The following is a 20,124-nucleotide window of genomic DNA, read 5'->3' on the forward strand; positions in this document are numbered from 1 at the left end:
AATATCTTAAGACAAACATTTTTATTACAGGACATGAAGGGATAGTTCTGATTAAATTACATGATTATTTGAATGGGAAAGAAGACAAAGTGCATCATTTCTTGCCCTCAACTTTAATGCCTTTAATCAAATAATGACCTTCTGGAAATAGTTAATTTTAAGCATTTGGAAAGATCAATACCACTTTGCCACCAAAAAATGGCCCAGATGATGAAATTTGATGTATTTAAAGTGCCATTTCACCCTTTTAACCTAGTAAATAATTTAAAATGCTTTCAGTACTCCTTTGCTACCATTATGTATCTCGTTCAAAGTATTATGACTTTTCCAAAAGCAACCTTTCTGTACAGTGAGCAGCTTACAAGTTTAATACTAAAGACTAAGACTATATGCATATACTGTAGTGGTGATGTCAGCCTTTTTTCTTCTCTTTTATACGTGGATTCTGTTTTGAAAAGGAATGGAAATATCTATGGTGAACGCAGCCATTTGGAACAAAAATGAGATTTGTAAAGCAAGTCGGATGGCTTTTGAAGGGGAAAAAGTCAATATTTAAAGTTTAGTTCATGAGTTCTTTTCCTTTGTTTTGTCTATAAGCTTTTGTGTTAAAGGTGAAGGATTTGGGTTGCTCAGACAATTAAGAGCCCATTTTACCAAGTGTGATTTCATATCTGTGTTCTATAAACTGGAGTGCCTTCAGCATTGTAAATAAAAAAAAAATGCCCTTTATTAGCATGTTTGTGGGCAGATTAAAAGCAGTCTTCATTAGCATAAGTAACACTTACAGATTCTTTTAAAAGTAGAAAATTATTTGCTGAATGATAAATTGCTAGCTTTATAGTTAGTTGCTGAAAATGTGCTCATTCAAAATGCCTACTTTAGTTTAGTCTACAATACTCAATTTTTTTGAGTTAGAAGTACTGTTTAATGGATTATGTACTGTTCACAGTAGATGCTGAAATGCAATTCACACTTTCTGCTAAAATGTTTGTATCAAATACCTCCCTATTCAGACTGATTTAACACCATATATTTTTATTGTACTATACGCCCCAGAGAAATGATACAAAATAATCTTAGATATACTATACCAGGGAAAAACTGTTCATGTCTTAGCATTGATACTCTAAAATGTTTTGCCGCCTTAGATTCAAATTACAGCTCTTTTAAAAAATGTTGGAGTCTTTGTTAGTTATTCTGTAAGAAATATTCATCATTTGGCAAATTATTATCACTATAACAAATTCACCAAACAAGAGAGTTCAGTTGCTTCACCTTGAAGCCCTTTCTTCCCAGACTAGATGTGTTTGTTGCTGATTTGAAAAGCTGTGCCCAGAAAACATCTTTCATGATTGTAATGCTACCCCCTTTGATCTAGTTAGGGTTGGTATTTACACCTTAAGTGCAGATTTCAATTATCTTTTTTTTTTCCTTTTAATAAGAAAGATACCAGAATGGAAGAATAGTCTGTTAGAAACTCTACGTGAAAGAGCAGAAGATTTTATTTAAACACAGCACAGGTCAGACTGACTAAAATAGCATTTGAATACATAGATAAAATACATACATGCTTTCTTTAAAATAAGCATGCTCATGGGTCTTGCAGAGTCTAATGTTTGGCAGTTATCCTCTTTGCGCTTTTCCTGCAATAGTTTGGCAGTTCGGCTTTCACAGGTTTTTCCCCTCTAATGTCTTATGTTTCTTTACTAAATCCCTATCAGAAAACCAGACAGAAGACTCTTATTTATTTTAAATATCTTAGGTTTAGCATCTTTTTTTTTTTTTTTTTCACCATTTTCTTGCTTACTGTAGCAAGACCTTTGCAGATGGTACTTGGTTACTTGAAAGTGCATAACAGTATTTTCTTTGTAGCAGATGGATTTAAGACTTTTAGTTCCCAATAAATGTAGGTTTACAATACATAACTTTACAGGATTTGTGTTGTATATAACAGGTTTGAACATATTATCTCGGAATTCATCTGCATGGCATTTTCAGCTTATCCAGGGCCCATGCCAGTATTTTAAGTAATAGGGAGAGCATAGTGATTGATAGCAGCTAAAGGCATGATTTTGAATAGAAACAAAGGTTTTAGAACAGAAGGTGTCAAATTAAACTTTGTCAGTTTGAAAAGTAGTAACATCCTGAAAGTTCTCCAAACATAATTACATGTGGCTAATGTTTATATTTTGCTTTGTACTCTCTTTATATTCAGTGTAATGTTGCCTGGCAAATTTACTCTGTTTTAAAATCAAGGTTGTTCCCAATGTCATTGCAGAGTTTTGGGGGGTTTGCCTTGCTGCGTAGATATATCGGCTTAATTATTTTAAGGCTGGTTTTTTAATGATGTACTATATATGCTGTATAAACCAGTTGTGATCTAATCTGAGTTATAACTATTTATAAACTATATGTAGTTATATAACTGTATTTAAAGACATGAAAAAACAGTGGTCCAAGCCCTCCTTCAGAATAAATGGTCTGAACTAAACAGAAATTGCTCTAGACTTAAATGAGTGTAAGAGGAGAAAAATCAGCCTTGTTAGGTTCACTTGTCAATTCAACTGCATTAACTACAGCAGTTCATACTTCTTTAGATCAAATGGAAACAAAACTTACAAATTTTACGTAACTTAAAATTCACCATTAGAAAAGTCTGTATGATTACTTTTCCTAAAATTTACAAAAACATTTCATACATTCTTGTTTAGTTGACTTTTATGAATGACCTTTATGTCAGATACAGAATTCTGAACCTAAAACTAAGCGAACTAATTATGGTTTTGTTTGTTTGCTTTGAACCGAAAGAAAGCATATTGGTATGAAGTTTGTAGTCTCCTAACAAAGTAAACCCCTATAGCCTCTGTAACTGCCCATTCACTATCTCTCCTGAGAATATTTCTGAGATCAACTTTCATAAATATTTCCAGAAATAAACCATGAAGACCAAAAAATTGTTTCTATCCTTGTAATTTTAGAAGAATTCAGTTGGTTGTTTCCACGTTGCCCATCATATGTTTCATCAGAGTACGTCTACTTCTTTAAAAACGTGAAGAACCCAGTGGAAAAGAGACATTTTGGGAGAATAGCAGTCTATTCTGTGTACCGTGTCAGAAGCGTCTGATTTCAGTATCTCAAAATCGCTGCTTCCCTGAAAGGCTAGCAGAGACATGCTTCAGGTTACAATTCATCAAATCACTTTCAGATAAGGAATTAGAAGTATTATTTCAGTGCAAAAGTTGATAGAAAAATACTGGAAATATAATGTTAGTCGTCAGTAATTAATAAAAATAAGGTCTCATCTAGTAAATACTGAAACAGAAAAGACAGTAAGGGGAGAAGGAATTTCTTAGTTAACAAAAACTGTTGTTGTGAAATATGTTTAATCATCATAAAATGTGATTGCTTAGGAATTATTTTTACTACTGGACTTTTGCAAAGAGTTTCTACTGTCTTTTTTCCAAAAAAATCTGTGATTCACATGGTCACCAGACAAAATATGTGCAGCTTCTAAATGCGTGGTGCAATTTCTTTTCCAGTCTGTCTGTATACCTTAGAGAGCTGTCATGGGAGGGGACAGGTTGTCTTGTCTTTTTTTTTACTTTCACTGAACTGCCATGACAGTCAGCTCTGCTCTCTTGTTTTACCACCATTAGAAAGAGGACCAACAGTTTCAATGTGAAGCAGTGCAGACTCCAGACAACCAAAGGACAATTTTTATGCTTCGAGGCAGGCTGTGTTTTTTTTTTTTTAATTAAAAATTTTATAACTGCATTTCAATTAAAAAATCTAGATTTGTTTCTCTTCATCATCTTCTCCCCTCCATCCCCAACAAACTGCCTGTATTTTCTGATTGCACGTCTTTTAACTTGCTGCAGAAAACTAATGTTGCCGTCAAGCATAATCCAGCACGTATCCCCGTGGAAGCAAGGTGGGAAAAGAACCACAAGCAACGTGTTGATTTTGTTAGGGGCAGGGAGAGTTCGTACATTAACCTTCTAATGTGTCCCAGGGCACCTTAGGATGGGGAGGGAGAATTCACAGACCCTTGCTACTGTTTTAAAATCATGCTGGGACAGGCTGCACGTTATGTGCTCTATATGAAGGCGTTTGGCCCTGCTTGCTAAGCCCTCGGGCAATACTCGGCATCCACCCTTAGCGCGTGGTCAAGGAGTGGGGTGCGCTCCATCCCCGGGGTGCAAGGGGGGCCCTTCTGCTGCCGCTGCTCTCCTCCCTCTCCCCTCCCTCCCTAGCACACCTAGTGAGCACCTGGTGGATTTTGGCCCCATTTAAATTTTTGCTTTCTCAGCTCTGCTATCACCATCTCTCTAACATTTGTCATTCTGATTATTTCTGTTTCTCGGGGGCATTTTCTCCTGTGTCATTTGTTCAGTTTTCCACTTATATCCAAGAGAATATACTTCAAATTTTTATGCACACCTCACTAAATATTTTCGTATACAGTATGAATGCATTAAGATTATTTGTTTACTTTCACCTCTTCCTATCGTGGCAATATTTTTACAGTGCATTTATTAACTGCTAGCTAAAGATATGAATGTCTTCAAGAAAATATATATCTATATTGTATCTATGTATCTATTGTATCTAGTAGTAAACTAATCTGGATAAACCATTTTCCAACTACCAGTACATATAAAAAGGATCTAAAAGCTTCTGTACATTTATATTATTTGTTGATTCAATAAAATGTCACATTATCTTTCTTACAGCATTAAGAAATAAAATTGCGTGGACCTAGTTTTGAAAACAGATCCTTGAAGCTAAAAGAAAGGAAGTATGCATGTTTTATACATGTAATATTTTGTTTCCAAATTTTAATATACCAAAAAACTGCTGCTGATGCACACTGTGCTAGCTAGAGTTTGCACTCTTCTTTTAAAACTACCAGCGCACAATTAAGAAAAAAATCCTCAATTAAATTTTAAGACGACGTAAGAAAACAGTTGTTAAATTTTCAAGATGAACTTGTTTGTCTCCTTCAGAAGCAAATTAGCAACCACTGCGGTTCTTGCAGGGGATTCTGTAGCCGACTTCATAGCATGTATCCCAAAGCCACGTCTAAATTAGAGTAGGTACACTCTTAGGCAACTTGCTGTCCTGTGATCTGGAAATGGTATAAAGGGTATACCAGAAGCTTGAGCATATCTTGCTCCCCACCCCAAGCCCTAATAATGTATGTAAAACTCTCTGAGAGACTGTTTTTTTCTGGGTCTGTGAGAAAAATCCTGAAACAGATAATCATCTGTCACTAGAAGTAAGTTCACCTGCAGAGGCACCTCTACTTGTAGCAGATAGGAAGAAGATATTACTTGCCTGCGTCTAGTCAAAGGATTCCCGTCTTTCGAAAGGACATTAGAGAGCTCCTCTACTGCTGTGATTTACATTAGGCAGCCCTACAGTCAAGGAAGATATTTGAAGTACTTTCTTGTTTTGAGTAGTAGTACCAGGATTTTAAAAATTGCTCAGCAGACAATCTACTGGCTCCTGAAAGACGGTGTCGATGCTCTCGGATGGGTGTAGCCTTGAATAAGAGAAAATAGGCAGCAGAGAGAATATACTGGCGTCAGTGGAAACCTCTGTCCTGCAGAGGGGAGCATGTAAGGGATCAACTGGTTTGTTTCTAAGCAAACAAACAGCAGCGCTGTGGTGCGGGACCAAGGGGAAGGTGCTTTCTAAAACGCTCGCGGTTGGTGAGGGTCTGTGAAATAGCATGGCAGCCTCTTGGTGTATCGGTGTTTGCTTTAAGCCCAGCCTATACAGTGAAAGCCCTTTCTTAGCAGGAGAGAGTGTGAGAGAATGCAGCGCTGCTAAAGTACACGTTTCGCCCTCGTTTTGCCCCTCGTGAAGTGAGGAAAAAACTAATGTTTTGCTGGTGTTATCTTCAAGGGGTGGCTCTGTGAGCTGTTACGTTGGAAAGAAGATCCCTCACCAGAGAACAGGACCCTCTGGGAGAATCTCTCCATGATCCGAAGGTTCCTCAGTCTTCCTCAGCCTGAACGTGATGCCATTTATGAACAAGAAAGCAATGCAGTTCATCACCATGGTGACAGGCCTTCCCACATTATCCATGTGCCAGCAGAACAGATTCAGGTTAGTTTACCTTGGCCAATCCCGCAGAGCGCTAAGTAAATAAAGCTTTAAACGGAGCAAAGGAAATTAGTGTTTCTTTCCTCCTGGCCAGGCTAAATGCAGGTCTCCCGGTATGAGATAAGAGCGCGCTGCCATCCGCCACCAGAGTTCAAAGGAGAGCGTGTGACCACGCGCAGTTTTTGTTTTGGTTCAATGGTTTTTCGCAAATGTGCGTGGACGCGGTGGCACAGAGGCACCTGCGTGCCGGGCAGGGCGAGCCTCCGTGCTGGCTGTCCCTGGCTAGACAGGCGTCAGGATTGAAAGGCAGAGGCGTTTGCCACCGGTTGTCAAATGCCTTACCAGCAAAGCGGGAGGACCTTGCTGTGCTGCTGTTCAAAAGCTAAGCTCAAACCCTCGACAGCGGCGGCTCGCCCCGGGTAGGAGTGAAGGGAAGGGGATTCCTCATCCCACTTTAACCCCAGTCGAGGCTGGGGCGAGTCAATGTTTGTTTGTTTTTCCTTCAGAGCCCCTCTCCCACCACCCTTGGGAAAGGAGAGCATAGAGGCGCTTTCTTACCAGGCCTGCTGACCGCTGGACCTTGGCTGGGTGCTGCTCCGCAGGTGAGCTGGCACAAGGACACCGTGTCAGGGAGAGAGAGGAGGGGATGCAGGACCCACGCCACGCAGCTTGGAAACAGCCGCCCTCTGCTCCGGGGCAGCCCCAGCGGTGCCCCCTCCTCCGGGGGCTGCGCCCACCGTTTGCTCACACGGGCATCGCGAACCGGGAGCGTGGCTGGCTGTTTTGCTAAATATCGTAGCCCAGGTCAGCAGTGTGGACTGCTGTCTCTCTGAGCTGGGGACTCTTTAATCCCTTCTGATGAAAGACCTGAGGTCAGCCTTTTAACTGCTCTTTCTTAAAGGGCAGAGATTACCCCATGCTTTCCCAACCTCAGCTGAGACCCAGTGTATCATTTTATTACCTATACAGAAAAATATTTACAAAGCTGGGAAGGATAGCGTTATCTCGCAGCCAGAAACAACACGAGTGTATATTAAAGATAAAGCAAACTGAATAAGACAATCCCTTAGGATATCAAGTACTAAAATAATTGTGAAAGCCTGGAAACTTGCTATTTAATTTAGCAAAAAGAGAGAGAAAGATCTATATTAAGTAATAAAACAGCACTTGTTTGAAAATGTACATTGTTTTTAATAAAATCGCTTCTTAAGGGGATAAAAGGAGAAGCTTATGCACAGTATAAACATTCAACCACTATGCCACTTACTTAGATTTTCTTGCCTTGTTGATAAAAGTTGTGTGTTTGCTCTCGCAAATATTATTCACATAAGCAGTTGCATTGTAATCTCTTAATATGACTTGTAAGAGTAAGGATTGGGAGATTGGGCCTGAGTTTTGCCTGTGCTCTTCTACATGGTAATTGTTGTAGATGCATAAATATGTAGCTAAGACACAAGTTTTCAAACTGTATATACAAAGCCTACAGTCTGGTAAGAATTTAATGTGCTGGGAGTAGTCTTGAATCTCTTTGGGATTGAAGCCTTGAATGGGACTGCTCACAGACCATAAAACATGAAAGGATGTGAACAGGGATGAGGCAAGAGCCCTAATTCCACTAGCATTTGTGTCAGATCTTACAATAAGAAGATCACTTAAAGCAGTGGCTTCCAAACCATGTGTTGAGACCTATGCGAAGTCTCCACAACCACGAGTGGCACTGCAAAGTGGACAGAATTATAATTCCTCCAATATTTATACTATTTGTACAGTATTTTGTGCTTCTTAGGGGCTGCAAGTGAGCTGCAACTTGGAAACCACTACCGAGACACAAAAAATACTCGAGGGGAGACTCGCAAAGGGAAATGAAATCTAGTGATAGCAACTGCTTGTTTTGCTGCTGTTGTTTTTTAATAATAACTGGTGGTTTGTACCATATGACAAGAAATTTGCTGATCCAAAATATCTTACTAACCAGTGCTTCCTGTGTTGTGAAGCAAAAGAATTGTCAACAAAACCAGTAGCTGATAAATTTACTTTTGATTTTAAACATGATCTTATAGTGTACTCTACTCCGGTGATAGATGAGAAAAACATTTCTGTCCCTAGGGCTCAGTGCCTCACCTTTTAAGAATGTTTCTGAATCCACGCTTGCAAAACTTCATTTTAAGCTCTTGTTAATTATTTACATCATGATTTGCTTTATCTTATTCTTCTGATGTGCATACTGGCTCATTTTTATTGCCTGAGTTTTTGGAATGCAGCATGTTCCCTTCTAATAATAATAGTGCAACTTATTTAGAGCTTTGCATCTTAGTGCTTTATAAATATTAACTAAATAATCCCCAGCACAAACACAGAAGCAGGTAAATATGTTTGTTCCCTGTTTATACGTTGGGATGCTTGAACACAGGCAAGACAGACCCTCTCCGAGACCACAGGCAAGAGAGGTCAGAGCCAGAAGGGGAAATACAGATTTCCTACCTCCAGATCTCTTTGTCCTTGCCGAGGCTGGGTTTGACAGCATGACGTTAGGCGCTTCCAGCTAACGCATTCTTTCGTAATGTTTGCAAGTTTGACGAGACTTCAGTGCATGCTAAGGTCAGATCAGTAGTGGGATATTTCCGCACTTAGCTAAAATGCTCTCCTTCTCCCTGATCCCCCCAGTCCCTTCGTCTAGCTATTGCTAGAGATTTGCAGCCCTTGTTTTTGGGCAGCAGCTGCTGCTGCTGGCAGAGCTCCTGTGCGTTTGCCCTCATCTGGCACTTTTCTCACTTTGCCCTTGCTACAGTTCTGGCTAAGCTGGTCAAGTTAATCCTATACTATGTCACCTACTTAGCATTTTGTCTTGTCTGCACTTGACTCATGGAGCATGTTCATTAAAATTTGTCAGCTAAACTGCACCGATGTCTCATCGTCGGCGCTTTCAGTCAGACAAAGCCAGTCTTTTCCTTCCACCTCTCTGTCCGTATCCCACCGTTCCTTTATCCCTCATCTCTGCTCGCACACATACAGACACATGCGAGATATGCAGAGAGTTACTAACTCATATTTTAATTCTGGTTCAGCAATAACGGGCCTTTTTTTTTCCTTTTTCTTTTTTTTTTTTCCTTTTTGTCATTTGAACTTACTAAGCCTTTGTTTATAGCTTGTAATTTCCCCCTCGGATTTTCTTGGTAACACAAAATATGAGCAAGAATACACGTACAAAAAAAATGCTGTGCTTTGTCTTGCAGCAGCAGCAGCAACAACAGCAACAGCAACAACAGCAGCAGCAACAGCAACCAGGTCCCAGACTACCCCCAAGGCAACCGACAGTAGCATCACCAGCTGAATCTGAGGATGAAAATCGTCAGAAACCCCGACCGCGAACAAAGATTTCTGTTGAAGCCCTAGGGATCCTACAGAGTTTCATACAAGACGTAGGCCTGTATCCAGATGAAGAAGCAATCCAGACTCTCTCCGCTCAGCTTGACCTGCCCAAGTACACCATTATCAAGTTCTTTCAGAACCAGCGATATTATCTCAAGCACCATGGGAAGCTGAAGGACAATTCTGGTTTGGAGGTGGATGTTGCAGAGTACAAAGAAGAAGAGTTGCTCAAGGATTTAGAAGACAGCATCCAAGACAAAAATGCAAACACGCTTTTTTCAGTTAAACTAGAAGAAGAGTTATCGGTAGAAGGGAACACAGAGATTAATGCTGAATTGAAAGACTGATCTAAAAGTATTATTTTCTTTCAACAGTGCCACTGGTATTTACTAATGAAATGAAAATTCCATCTTGCGTTCTGTCAAAAACCTTTATTATTCATTGTTTGGCCAATGAATCTTCCAAAACTTGCACAAAAGTTGAAAAAAGGATAATGCAGACTGCACTAGATGTTTTACTCTGTTTTACAAACTGCTTCGCAGCAACAGATGAAGCGTTGAGGATTGTTTGATATTAATTTGTGTTCACTGGATACACTGTGAGTGTACCCAATAAGCATGATACCAGTGATTTTGATTCTGGAGCCTTCAGACAAGCATTACAACTTTTGTGATTTACTGTTTTTTGTTTCTGTTTTGTTCTTGTTTTTTAATTATTACTGTAGCACTCCACACTTGATCTTTGGAAACTCACATTTATTTAAAAAAATAAAATAAAAAAGAGTTTGTTACTCTTGTTCTATTGTATGTTACAAAAGAACTATAGACTGTGGAATGCAGTTTAAAGATAACATATGCCAACAAATGCCTTGTATTATATGGCACTGCCGTAATTCAGATTTGTTTTCTTTTGGAAATAAAGGTCACTATTTTTTTTTTCCATTCTCATTGTTACATGGTTTTAAAGAAAATGAAAAAGAAAATGTGAAACACAGTTTAGTCCTCATTATTTATTTGTAGATCCTGCAGCATCATGTTGTAATTAATTTTTTTGGAAGTTTCCGTTAAATGTAATATTGCTTCTCTTGTTATCATACTGATTTTTTTTCTATTTATAAATGTATTTTGATGGGCAGTAAAACAAAGTGTCTTAAAAGTTTTAAATAGAGAAAATGTGCTTTACACAGTTGCCTATAAAAAGTGCTCTATGTTATCCAAGCAATTCATACTATAAGCTTCACTCTTATTGTTGTATGCAATTTTTACTATCATGCAAATAAGCTTAGGTAAATAAAACTAATAGATCACCTTAGAAACTTATGCAATTAATGTGAAAATAATTGATGTTTGCAATGTGTCTTCCTTTGGTTTACAATCAATTTTAAAGCTACAGCTGTATAAATTTTCTGTATAAAGGTGTATTTCTTTTTTATGAGTTTATTGCTATGAAAACACCAGTTATTTTGTTACAGCTGGCTGTTTTTATAAGTGTATCACAATTTTCTTTATGCAGAAATGTTCTGACTAGGAGTGGTTATTGACTGTAACTACACAATTAAAATTGTTTGTATGGTATGATACGGCAGGGTTTGTCTGCGTATGTGTGTATCTGGGAGGAATAACTTGTTCTTAGTGCACATTGTACCTTCTTGCCACCACTTTGAAGATGACATTTCAATTGTTCTCCTTTAAAATCACAGGCAGATTTTTTTAATGACCTTCTTAAAATTTGAATTTAGATAACATACTTCAAAAAGAAACACAGTTTGGTTATGAAAATCATAACCTGTCTTTTCTTGGTTTAAAAACTTGCCTGCCCAGCAGAGATAGCAGGATATTATTGAGTCAAAAGGCTATCAGGCATAAACATATTTACAGTCCCTGGCAGTAATGCACTTATAATGGATACAGCTGGTTTTATTTTACACTAGAATTATGCTAACACTATTCCTTGCACTAATGTATAAACATTAAAAAAACCCATTAATAGTAACAAAGTAAATAGGAAAGATGGGCTTTGCACATAGCAGTCCCCTTCTAAGCAAGATTATTTTTAATGATCACTAATAAGGTTCTTGATAAAACCATAATAATTGGTGAGCTCTAAATTTATGCAAGGCTCATGTCTAGGCTAGAGAGAAGTCTGCAGCTGAAAGTTGTGAAGTACACACTTGTTATTCTCTTTTTCCTGGGAGAGAAACAACTTGCACCCGCTGCGATTTGGGATTCGAATTCAGCTCAGCTCTTCTAAAATGACTAAAAGTTTGCAAAACTCAGGATGAGTTTCAAAGGCACAAAGGACTCTTAGTTTGCAGCAAATTTCTCCTTTTAGCTCCGTTAAGTTCTTTAGGAAGACAACAAAGCAGGTTTTCATTCCACACATTTAAAATTGCCGCTGGTTGCCCGGGTCCTCTGTCACAGTGCCCTTGGGGTTTCTTGAGCAGCTCCCAGCTGCGGCACCTCTTGTCTGCTCCTGGGACTGTGTTGGGGCTGCACCATGATTTGGGCTTGGGGTCCAGTCCAGTTAAAAGAAAAGAGCCTTAGTACCACCCTGGGAGGGAAACAAGCCTTAGGAGGGACATAGATGTGTAATTTGGCATTGCAGTCCAAGGGAAGGACAGTCAAACTATGCCCTTGCTCAAGGGACTTGTAGTAGCTACAAAGCTATTGATAGTCCAAAGCTATGCTGATTGCAAAAGGGCAAAACCTAAGCCTAGTCCAGGAAAGCCACTGTGGTCACCGTTGAATTTCTTCACTTATTTCAAATGGGATCATTGCTTTGTACAGCCACACAGCTGCTCGGAGCCAGGACAGATCCCTGTTCACAGCCGTGGGACAGGATGAAATGTAGCCCAGGCAATGCAAGCTGATTTGATGTGCAGGACAATACCACTGGCACCCTTGGGCTGGCTGAAGTGCCAAGTGACCGTTACAAGAGGGCTGCTTGATTAAAAAAAATAAAATATACTTTTAAACTAATATGCATGCATACGCAGGGTAGAAGGGAAAGCGAAGGAAAGACTTTCCTAGAATGTACCTCTCTTCACGCTAAAAGCTAATACATGCAGTACTCCTAATACCAGAAACAGGGCAACAAGTACAACACCCTATAAAAGCATAAGAAGAAATGTTTATAAAATTGTCTATGCTATTTTGAAAGCAATTTCCTTTTCTTTTATCCTTTTAAGTTTTATGGGTGCTGAAGTAGAGGCCGTGTGCGCTTGCAGATGGTTATTATAGCTGTTTCTTTTCCATTATCTTCATTTTTCTTTCTCCTAGCCTAGCTGAGGTTATCTTCCAAGTAGTTCAGCCTCTGTAGTCACATATTACCTGCACAGAGGTTTGAATCAGTGCATTTTTGTGTCCCGGTGGGTGGGCTGCAAGTACAGTCTTTTAACTTGGCCTAAGTGACCAAAAGCATTTTTGTTAAATCCTTAGCAGCATTTTCAAAGGTGATACGGGTATTAAGGATCCCAACTTTATGTGGATGCAAGAGATTTATACTGTTAGGAGTTAAGCTACTACAAGCATATGCCACCTTGACTCATGAACCAGTTAGACTACCTAGAAAATTACCTTATGTTCTTTTCTGTTCCTTTTTCTCACCATCTGGCATAATCCTACAAAAAAAAAAACCTTTCCATTTCTGCAAAGGTTAAGAAATCAAGCTGGACTTCCGTAACGAAGAACACAAATTGAGACGTCAAAACACTGTTAGTTGGGAAGTTATTAGTAAAACTCACTGAGTAGTACTTCACTGAAAGTATATGAAATGAGTATTTCGTATATACTTAGGGAAGTATGGGGAGAGAATATTGTTTACTAGGAATAAAATTTAAGCTGCAAAGAAAGCCAAATGCCTAAAAAAGAGAGAACTGAGTACTGGATGGGGATGGCAGGACATAGTTTTTGCTATAAAACTGAAGTTAAGTATTCACCATGTTTTATGGTGTTTACCATAAAAAGTGGAGTATTTTTACTCCCTGCTGATTCCCATTAATCTATATTTAACTGACAAGATTTATGCGTATATGCTAGAGTCCCCAGTGTGTGTTTCTCAAGCCTGAAAGAAAACCAAAGAGGCCCCAGATTCCAAGAGGTCCATGGCTTGGGGGCAGTCTCAAGCCCCAGTCACATATACAAAGGTTGCTTATCATTATAAAGACTCCCTACCCTACGATGCAGGATTTTAGATTTGTGTTTTGTATAGCTACTTTAAATTGGTCAGATGGCACAGGACAAAAATGTCCAGGTTTTAAAGTAAATTATTCCACTTAATTTTTTCTTTAAGTTGGGAAGGTGCAGCAAATGGAGAAAGAAGGGAAGGTTCCCCAAACCTGTGATTTTGTTTCAGTGATTTGCTGAGTCAGTACTTTGGTTGTGTGCTGGGAAAGCACCAAACATTGCTAAGTTCATTTGCCAAAGCAAATGCCCCATACGTTAAGAGCAGTATAAATTAGATACCACAGAAGATCTACTTGAGCATCAATTATTAGCAATTCTGTTTAACTTACTGAACTTGTGCTTTTGATGTCAGGTATATTGCAGAGACCAAAGGTGTTTTGATTTTTTACATAATGATTTGTATTGTGCTTTGAATAACAGTCCCATAGCAAAGCAAGGATAAAAATATACTCCCAGGCCTTTTTTTGCACACGGATGTAATTTTAGTTCTGTCTCCTCACAGTGCCTTGCGTCCACACAGCGTTGTAGTCCACTACAACAAATGAGCTAATAATTCAAACTGCAATAAGTGATCCTCCTTGGAGCAGGAGTAGCGGTACTTGGTAGCAAGTTTGTTTGCTTTCAGGTTCATACGGGAGCCTTCCCGACCGCGCTGCTGCTGGCAATCCTCCCACTATCCCATGCCGCGTTGTTTCACGTTGGCCTGGCCCTGGTGCCCTTCCTGCTCTGGGTCATCTTGCCCAAATGTCACCTCTCTTGGTTACATGCCAGCACTCAGGTATATGTGCCACAGCTTAATATGAGGCAGCAAGGACTGTATATATCTGATGTCACCTACCCTTTATCATCACTATTCCCGCTGTGAGCCCTGCAGAGTTGCTAGAATAGGCCACTTGCATTGGAAAGAGAGTGACAACTGGAGCAAATCCACCAGCGGGCAAGTAGTTTCTGAGCTGATGGAGTAGAGGGGGCAAGGGGACGCGCATCCCAGAGGGGAACAGGAAAAGAAAAGAGGAAAGTGCCGGAGAAAGATGGGAGCATCGGTAAAGTCACGATAGCTACCCTTGCATGGAGGAATGGGCTCGTTTTGCAAGCCGTGCTACAGTGATACCCAGAAATGCTTCAAAGTACTGCCAAGACTCTATAGCAAATGTTTCTGACCTGAAACATACAATGGTCTCCAATCAGGGGATTTGCCTTGGCAGGCAAGATCCAGGATAACACAAAAGCCTCCTCAGCTGTCTGTGGCAAAAGAGGTCCCCTAACAGTTTATCCTCTGGTACTGTCCCTGCGTGTAGAACGCGCAGGATTCTTTTCGTCAGCTGCAGACTGACAGCTACCCTGGCAGCTGCAGTTAGGACTCTCTTTCCACATTACGTGCTTACCCACACAATATACTAAAGCAACATCCAGGCTGTAAAACCTCTCATTTTTCTCCAGGATCACATCCAACCACAAGCAGCACATTTGCAGCCTCGAACCTACTTTTCTGAGCTGTCTCCTGCAGCCCAGCTCCTCCTTGGAGCAGACGTGCCACAGGAGTTAAAAAAAAAATCAAATGTGTTGTATGGCCCAGATGTTTATCATAGTGCAAGAGAATAGAAAAAACATTACCTCTGTGGGCGCAGAGAGTTATATAAGCACACACAGTTCTGAAGTTTTCGGGCAAATAAGTTGCCCCAAGAGGCTTCAAAGAGAGATTTCATACTGCTATAGTAGTCTTAAAGCATCAGTTGCAATGATTTGAAATTGTTGAGACCAGAAAAATTCATACAGAGTCCTACTAACTTTGCAGGGGACTTTCTCCTAGAACAGAATTTAAAGCAAAGATCACTCTGTTTTGTTATTCACATTACAAAATAAACAGCCTTTGCAGGACCAACCTTACAGATGTTGTTGCTCTTCCACATCCACAGTAAAGCAGGACACCATCCTGGTAACTAGCAGCACTGCCCGCAGCTGTGCGTCCCTTCTTGCCCCATCTCAAGGGGGCTCCCCTGAAGGTAGCATGACCCAAAATGGCTTAACTCTTCTTTACTCTCCCATCATCAACCTAAACACGGCCCTTCATCCACAGTCAATGTTTTTACCTGGGGAAAACAATTTAGAAAACAACTTACCTTACAGCAAACCACAGCACGGAAAGGTAGACGAGAATGTCCTTTCAAAAGCATAGGAAAAGTGATTCTTATCGTTACCAGCATGACAGCTTGGACTGGGAAATAAGTACAGGTGGTGGTGTTGGCTTGCCTTAGTAGGCAAAATGCTATATCCCCAGCCTAATAAGGATTTAAGATCAGCTGAGAGACTGAAGGAGACAGAAAAGGAGGAAAGATGAGAAGAAATATCTAGATAAAATCTTATTGGGGGCGGTCATGCCTAGAGATGGCTGGAGAATTGCAAGACTAGTTTAAATTGAAGGAGATCTGAGTTAGCCACCAGGAAAAACTAAGTGAGGAGCACTTTGTGGTTCACATACTGGATGTCCTGCAAAAATGCAGAAAGAGTGAACATAGTAACGGAGTTGTTTCAGAGGAAAGATTAAATAGAGAAGGCTTGCAAAAAAGGTAGTGGCAGCTTGCTTCTTTAGCACATACCTGCAAAATCATAAGTGCTGTATGGAAGGTGAATACAGAAAGAAAATTCAAAATTTCTTGTAACACAACTAGAGGCAATGTTTGAAATGATCAACTAGCAGGGTTAAAAAACAGCAAAAGGGAGCAGTTTTCTGCACATTTAACTGCCGAACTCACTGCTATACACACCCCTTCATACCAAAACCACAATGGCTTAAAAAAACATTTCAAAGAATTTGTGAAAGCAAAGGGTTGATCTGAACTTTTAAAGAGGCCAAGGACTGCCTTCCACTCTCTAGTGCTGGACAACATGTGAAGGTTATGTTACACTGTTTTTATTCTGTGTCCCAGTGGTGGTATCCACGTGGACAGTGTTCAGCATCCAGCCATAGGCATGGTTGCTTTGAGTCCTCCCTACTCACCAGTGTGATGAATTTGAGTGGGCTGAAATTTGCACTGTGTTCTTGGTCAGGTATGCTAGATGCAGCTTGTGTGCTTTGTTCCCTATCTTGTTCACAACTAGATTTTAAAACAACTGATCTGAATAATTTCATTGAGGAGTAGGTCACCTCATATTTACAAAACATTCCCTCCCACACACCAGCATAAAATTTATACCCAAATCGTTTTGGTCATTGCCATGGTACCAGTGCAGTCACTATTCACAACTATGCTCTAACTGCAGCAAGAGTAAAGTAAGGCTCCTTTGACCTCATTTGTCTGCAAAACTGGGCCATTTTTTATCATGTGGTACCATCTTTCTTTCAGCCTCCCCTGTGCACATCCCACTTTCATTCAGGTTTAGCTGACCTGTTCCTTTCTCTTCTTCAGAAGCCCACTGGAAAGGTTCACACCAGGGAAATATAAGTGAGGGCTTCCAGGATGACTGGAAAAAAATAGATGTATGTATTTGCATCATCCCCTCATGAGACATCACTCCTAAGCTTTTTAGGGTGCGTTATGGGATGGCTGGGAGAAGAATCATGGGAACGTACTGGTTTGATCCCAGGTCTCCTCCAGTTGTCACTGGGGTTTCTGCAACACACTCTGGGGAGCCACAAGCAGAGGGATGGTCACTGCAGCCGGGGGTACCTCCCCAGGGTGCCGCGTAGCACATGAGCACGACACCGCTTGCAAGCACACTGTTGGACAAAAAAAGCACCGTGGGAAAGCAGATCAAAGCAATGTGATTGCATTTCACGTTTGATACAGCTCATTCCTGAAGCCAGGGTGAATAGCCTAATCCAATGTATCATTCCTGTGCAGGCAGACCCTCGGGCTGGCATCGTGTCCCATGGAGCACTGCTCCAGCGTGCAGCATCTGCCACCGTCTGCCCTAGGGCTTGGCTTCAGACTGCCCTCCTCCTTTCCACCTCCTTTTGGAAGATGCTTTGCACAAACTTTGAAGGCCAAAACTCAGGCTGTTTCAGGCCCTTCAGGGCATTTATTCCCCTGCCACTTCCTGTGCTACTTGATCTTTGATCCACACTCCTGACCTTTAAAGATTCAGAGGGGCAGATTTCCAGTGATTTAGCTTCAATTTCGTGTGCTCTTATTTTTGCAAATATAAGTCTATCTGCTTACCCATTGTCTCTCCTGTTTAATCGATACGTCAGCTGTTGATCACAACCACTGCCAGACAGCTAGTAGATGGGACAATTATTCTCACAAGGACTTTTAAGTCCAGACTTTTAACCCACCGGGTCCAGCATGGAGCAGCTGCAACAGCTCTGAGTAGCAGCTGCCCCTTTTCTACTGCAGCTGCTGAGCCGCTCTCCTGATGGTCTCTGGCTACTTTGCTAGGGCAAGAGGAAAAACTACTTTCTTTTCTAGACATGATAATATAAAGGCTTAACTCACTGCTGCTGTAAGAAAGGAGGTGAAACACCACAGCCAGCTCCCACCCAGTGTGGTCATGATGTAGAGTAGCCTAGGGCAGCTCTACCTTGCACCCAGCCAGCAAATGAGTAAGAGGCACAAGACACAACAGGAAAGCTCTGCCTGCCTGTTGGTTTTCACACCTCAGCTTGTTCTTAAAGAGGCATTGGGGCAGATATTCGTACAACCTAAAGATACTTAGAGCAGTCTCAGACTCAGGATCCTACAGCTCCTGGCTTCCAAATTATCTGCTGAGCAAGGGTCTATTGCAGGCTCTTTCAAACCTGCCTCCTGAACTTCACTGGCTGCCTTGGGGCATGGCTTCACCAAACCCATTGGAATAATGTCAAGAAGAAAAACAAAGGAGCAAACGTGCCACATGTCATAAATAGTTATTCTACTGAGGAGGATCAAGCAATTTGACACTAACCTTCACACTTTCCAAGACATACTCATGGCCAGTGGACTGTACCTCTTCACCTCACTTCCCAAGGATAAGATTGTGTTTGGGCAAAAAAAGTGTGTGGCCAACTCATTGGCTCAGCCACCTGAGTCCTCAGTTCTGCTGTGGCCTCACAGAGGTCACGGGCCACCAAGCAAAACTTGAAACAGTCTTTGTGTTGCTCTGACTTATGGTAGGATTTGCCTTACATTCACCCAGCACTGAGACTGGGGCTAAAAAAAATTGATTTAAGGCCATACTACCCTACGCCTCTTTGGTTTTGCTGCAAGCACTGCTCATCAGTATCAAAGCATCTGTACCACCATAGTTTAGGGCTATGAAGTTATAGCTGCAAAGTGTTACCACTGCTAGTAAGAAGTTGTATGCAATACGCAAGATGAGCAGCTGTAACTGCAGTTTTCTGCCTGGTCATGTGGTCTTTTGTCCACTTCTTCAGTGCTGGGGTCTTGGCAGGTAGGCTGGAGGGCATTCCCGACATCAAGGAAATTCCCTCCTTCTGCTGATTTCTCCTTCCTGAGCTCTGCCAGAGCCCGACTCATGTGACTCATTAACGGAGAGCAAGACACAAAGTGAACTCATATCCGCACCCTCAGTCCTTTCACAATACCCGAATGTGAGCTATAGGGCTGGCTATAGGGGCAGGAAATTGTTTCAGAGGATTTGTGCTGACTTATCTCAAATGTTCACATCCAGCTGTGCAACCTGCAGTTATATCAAGGCACCTTGTTGCCCCATGGAGGGATCCCTTCCAGCGGGCAGATGAGAGGGTCCTTCAGCACAGCCTAATAATCCGATCCACTGGGGCTGCGTAACAGCGTGTTAATGGCCCACCAGTGAAGGTGCACTAGGAAAACAGCATCAGAGACGAGTGAGGAACAGCACAAGGGAGAAAACATGTGAATAGGAAGGATTGCCTTGATACTGAAAAAATGGAAGAAACAATAGAGAGAGGAGGGAAAAAAGGAAATAAAAGACAAATAGATGACTGAAATATACACTAATGGCAGTAAAACGTCCCACCCCTCATCTATACTTATTTTATTCCAGTATTTCCTCCCATGTCTCACAAAGATTTGCCAGTCTTTTACTTAGCTGGTAGAAACCAAATAGAAGCTATTTCCTCCCCGGTGAAGGGAGTGTTTTAAACTTTGATGGACTTGGATTATTCTAAGTCCTTTTTTATTATTATTCTTTCTTCTGGGCTCATAGGCATGATGTTTATCTCATCCACGCATGGGAAGAGGGGGAGGAATGGGTAGGCTTGACTTGTGCTAACTGTTGGCAACAGTTTAATTTTTTGCAGCATGCACCCAAGTATCATAAGACTGAGTAAAATATAAATAAATATGCTCTCTGGAAACCTCATACATCTTTATGGCCTACGATACCTTCAAATCATGGAAAAACACATGTTTGTTTGTTTGTTTTTTTAAAAAAGATTTTGGTGGCAATGCTACCTCCCATTGCTGTAAACAAGGTCAGGAGGCCAAAATTAGTCTGTCCTATTTTGCACAAAATAGTCAACAACTTAAGATGTTTTTGC

At 40.8% G+C, this 20,124-nt stretch overlaps 1 protein-coding gene across 5 annotated transcripts in view; it reads left to right on the forward strand.

Moving 5' to 3' along the window:
• Positions 1-11,063, forward strand: part of SATB1 (SATB homeobox 1) — a 93,497-nt gene extending 82,434 nt beyond the window's left edge. For 2 of the 5 annotated variants that reach the window (XM_076331215.1, XM_076331214.1), the window contains 3 exons: positions 5,911-6,114; positions 6,618-6,713; positions 9,345-11,063. In XM_076331215.1, the coding sequence (XP_076187330.1) occupies positions 5,911-6,114; positions 6,618-6,713; positions 9,345-9,827 (783 nt within the window). In that variant the 3' untranslated portion in view covers positions 9,828-11,063. The remainder of the gene's footprint in view (positions 1-5,910; positions 6,115-6,617; positions 6,714-9,344) is intronic. The other 3 variants (XM_076331216.1, XM_076331217.1, XM_076331218.1) reach the window with 3 other exon arrangements.
• Positions 11,064-20,124: the final 9,061 nt, after the last annotated feature.

This window comes from Aptenodytes patagonicus, chromosome 2 (assembly GCF_965638725.1).
Source record: "Aptenodytes patagonicus chromosome 2, bAptPat1.pri.cur, whole genome shotgun sequence".
In the NCBI taxonomy this organism is placed as follows: domain Eukaryota; kingdom Metazoa; phylum Chordata; class Aves; order Sphenisciformes; family Spheniscidae; genus Aptenodytes; species Aptenodytes patagonicus.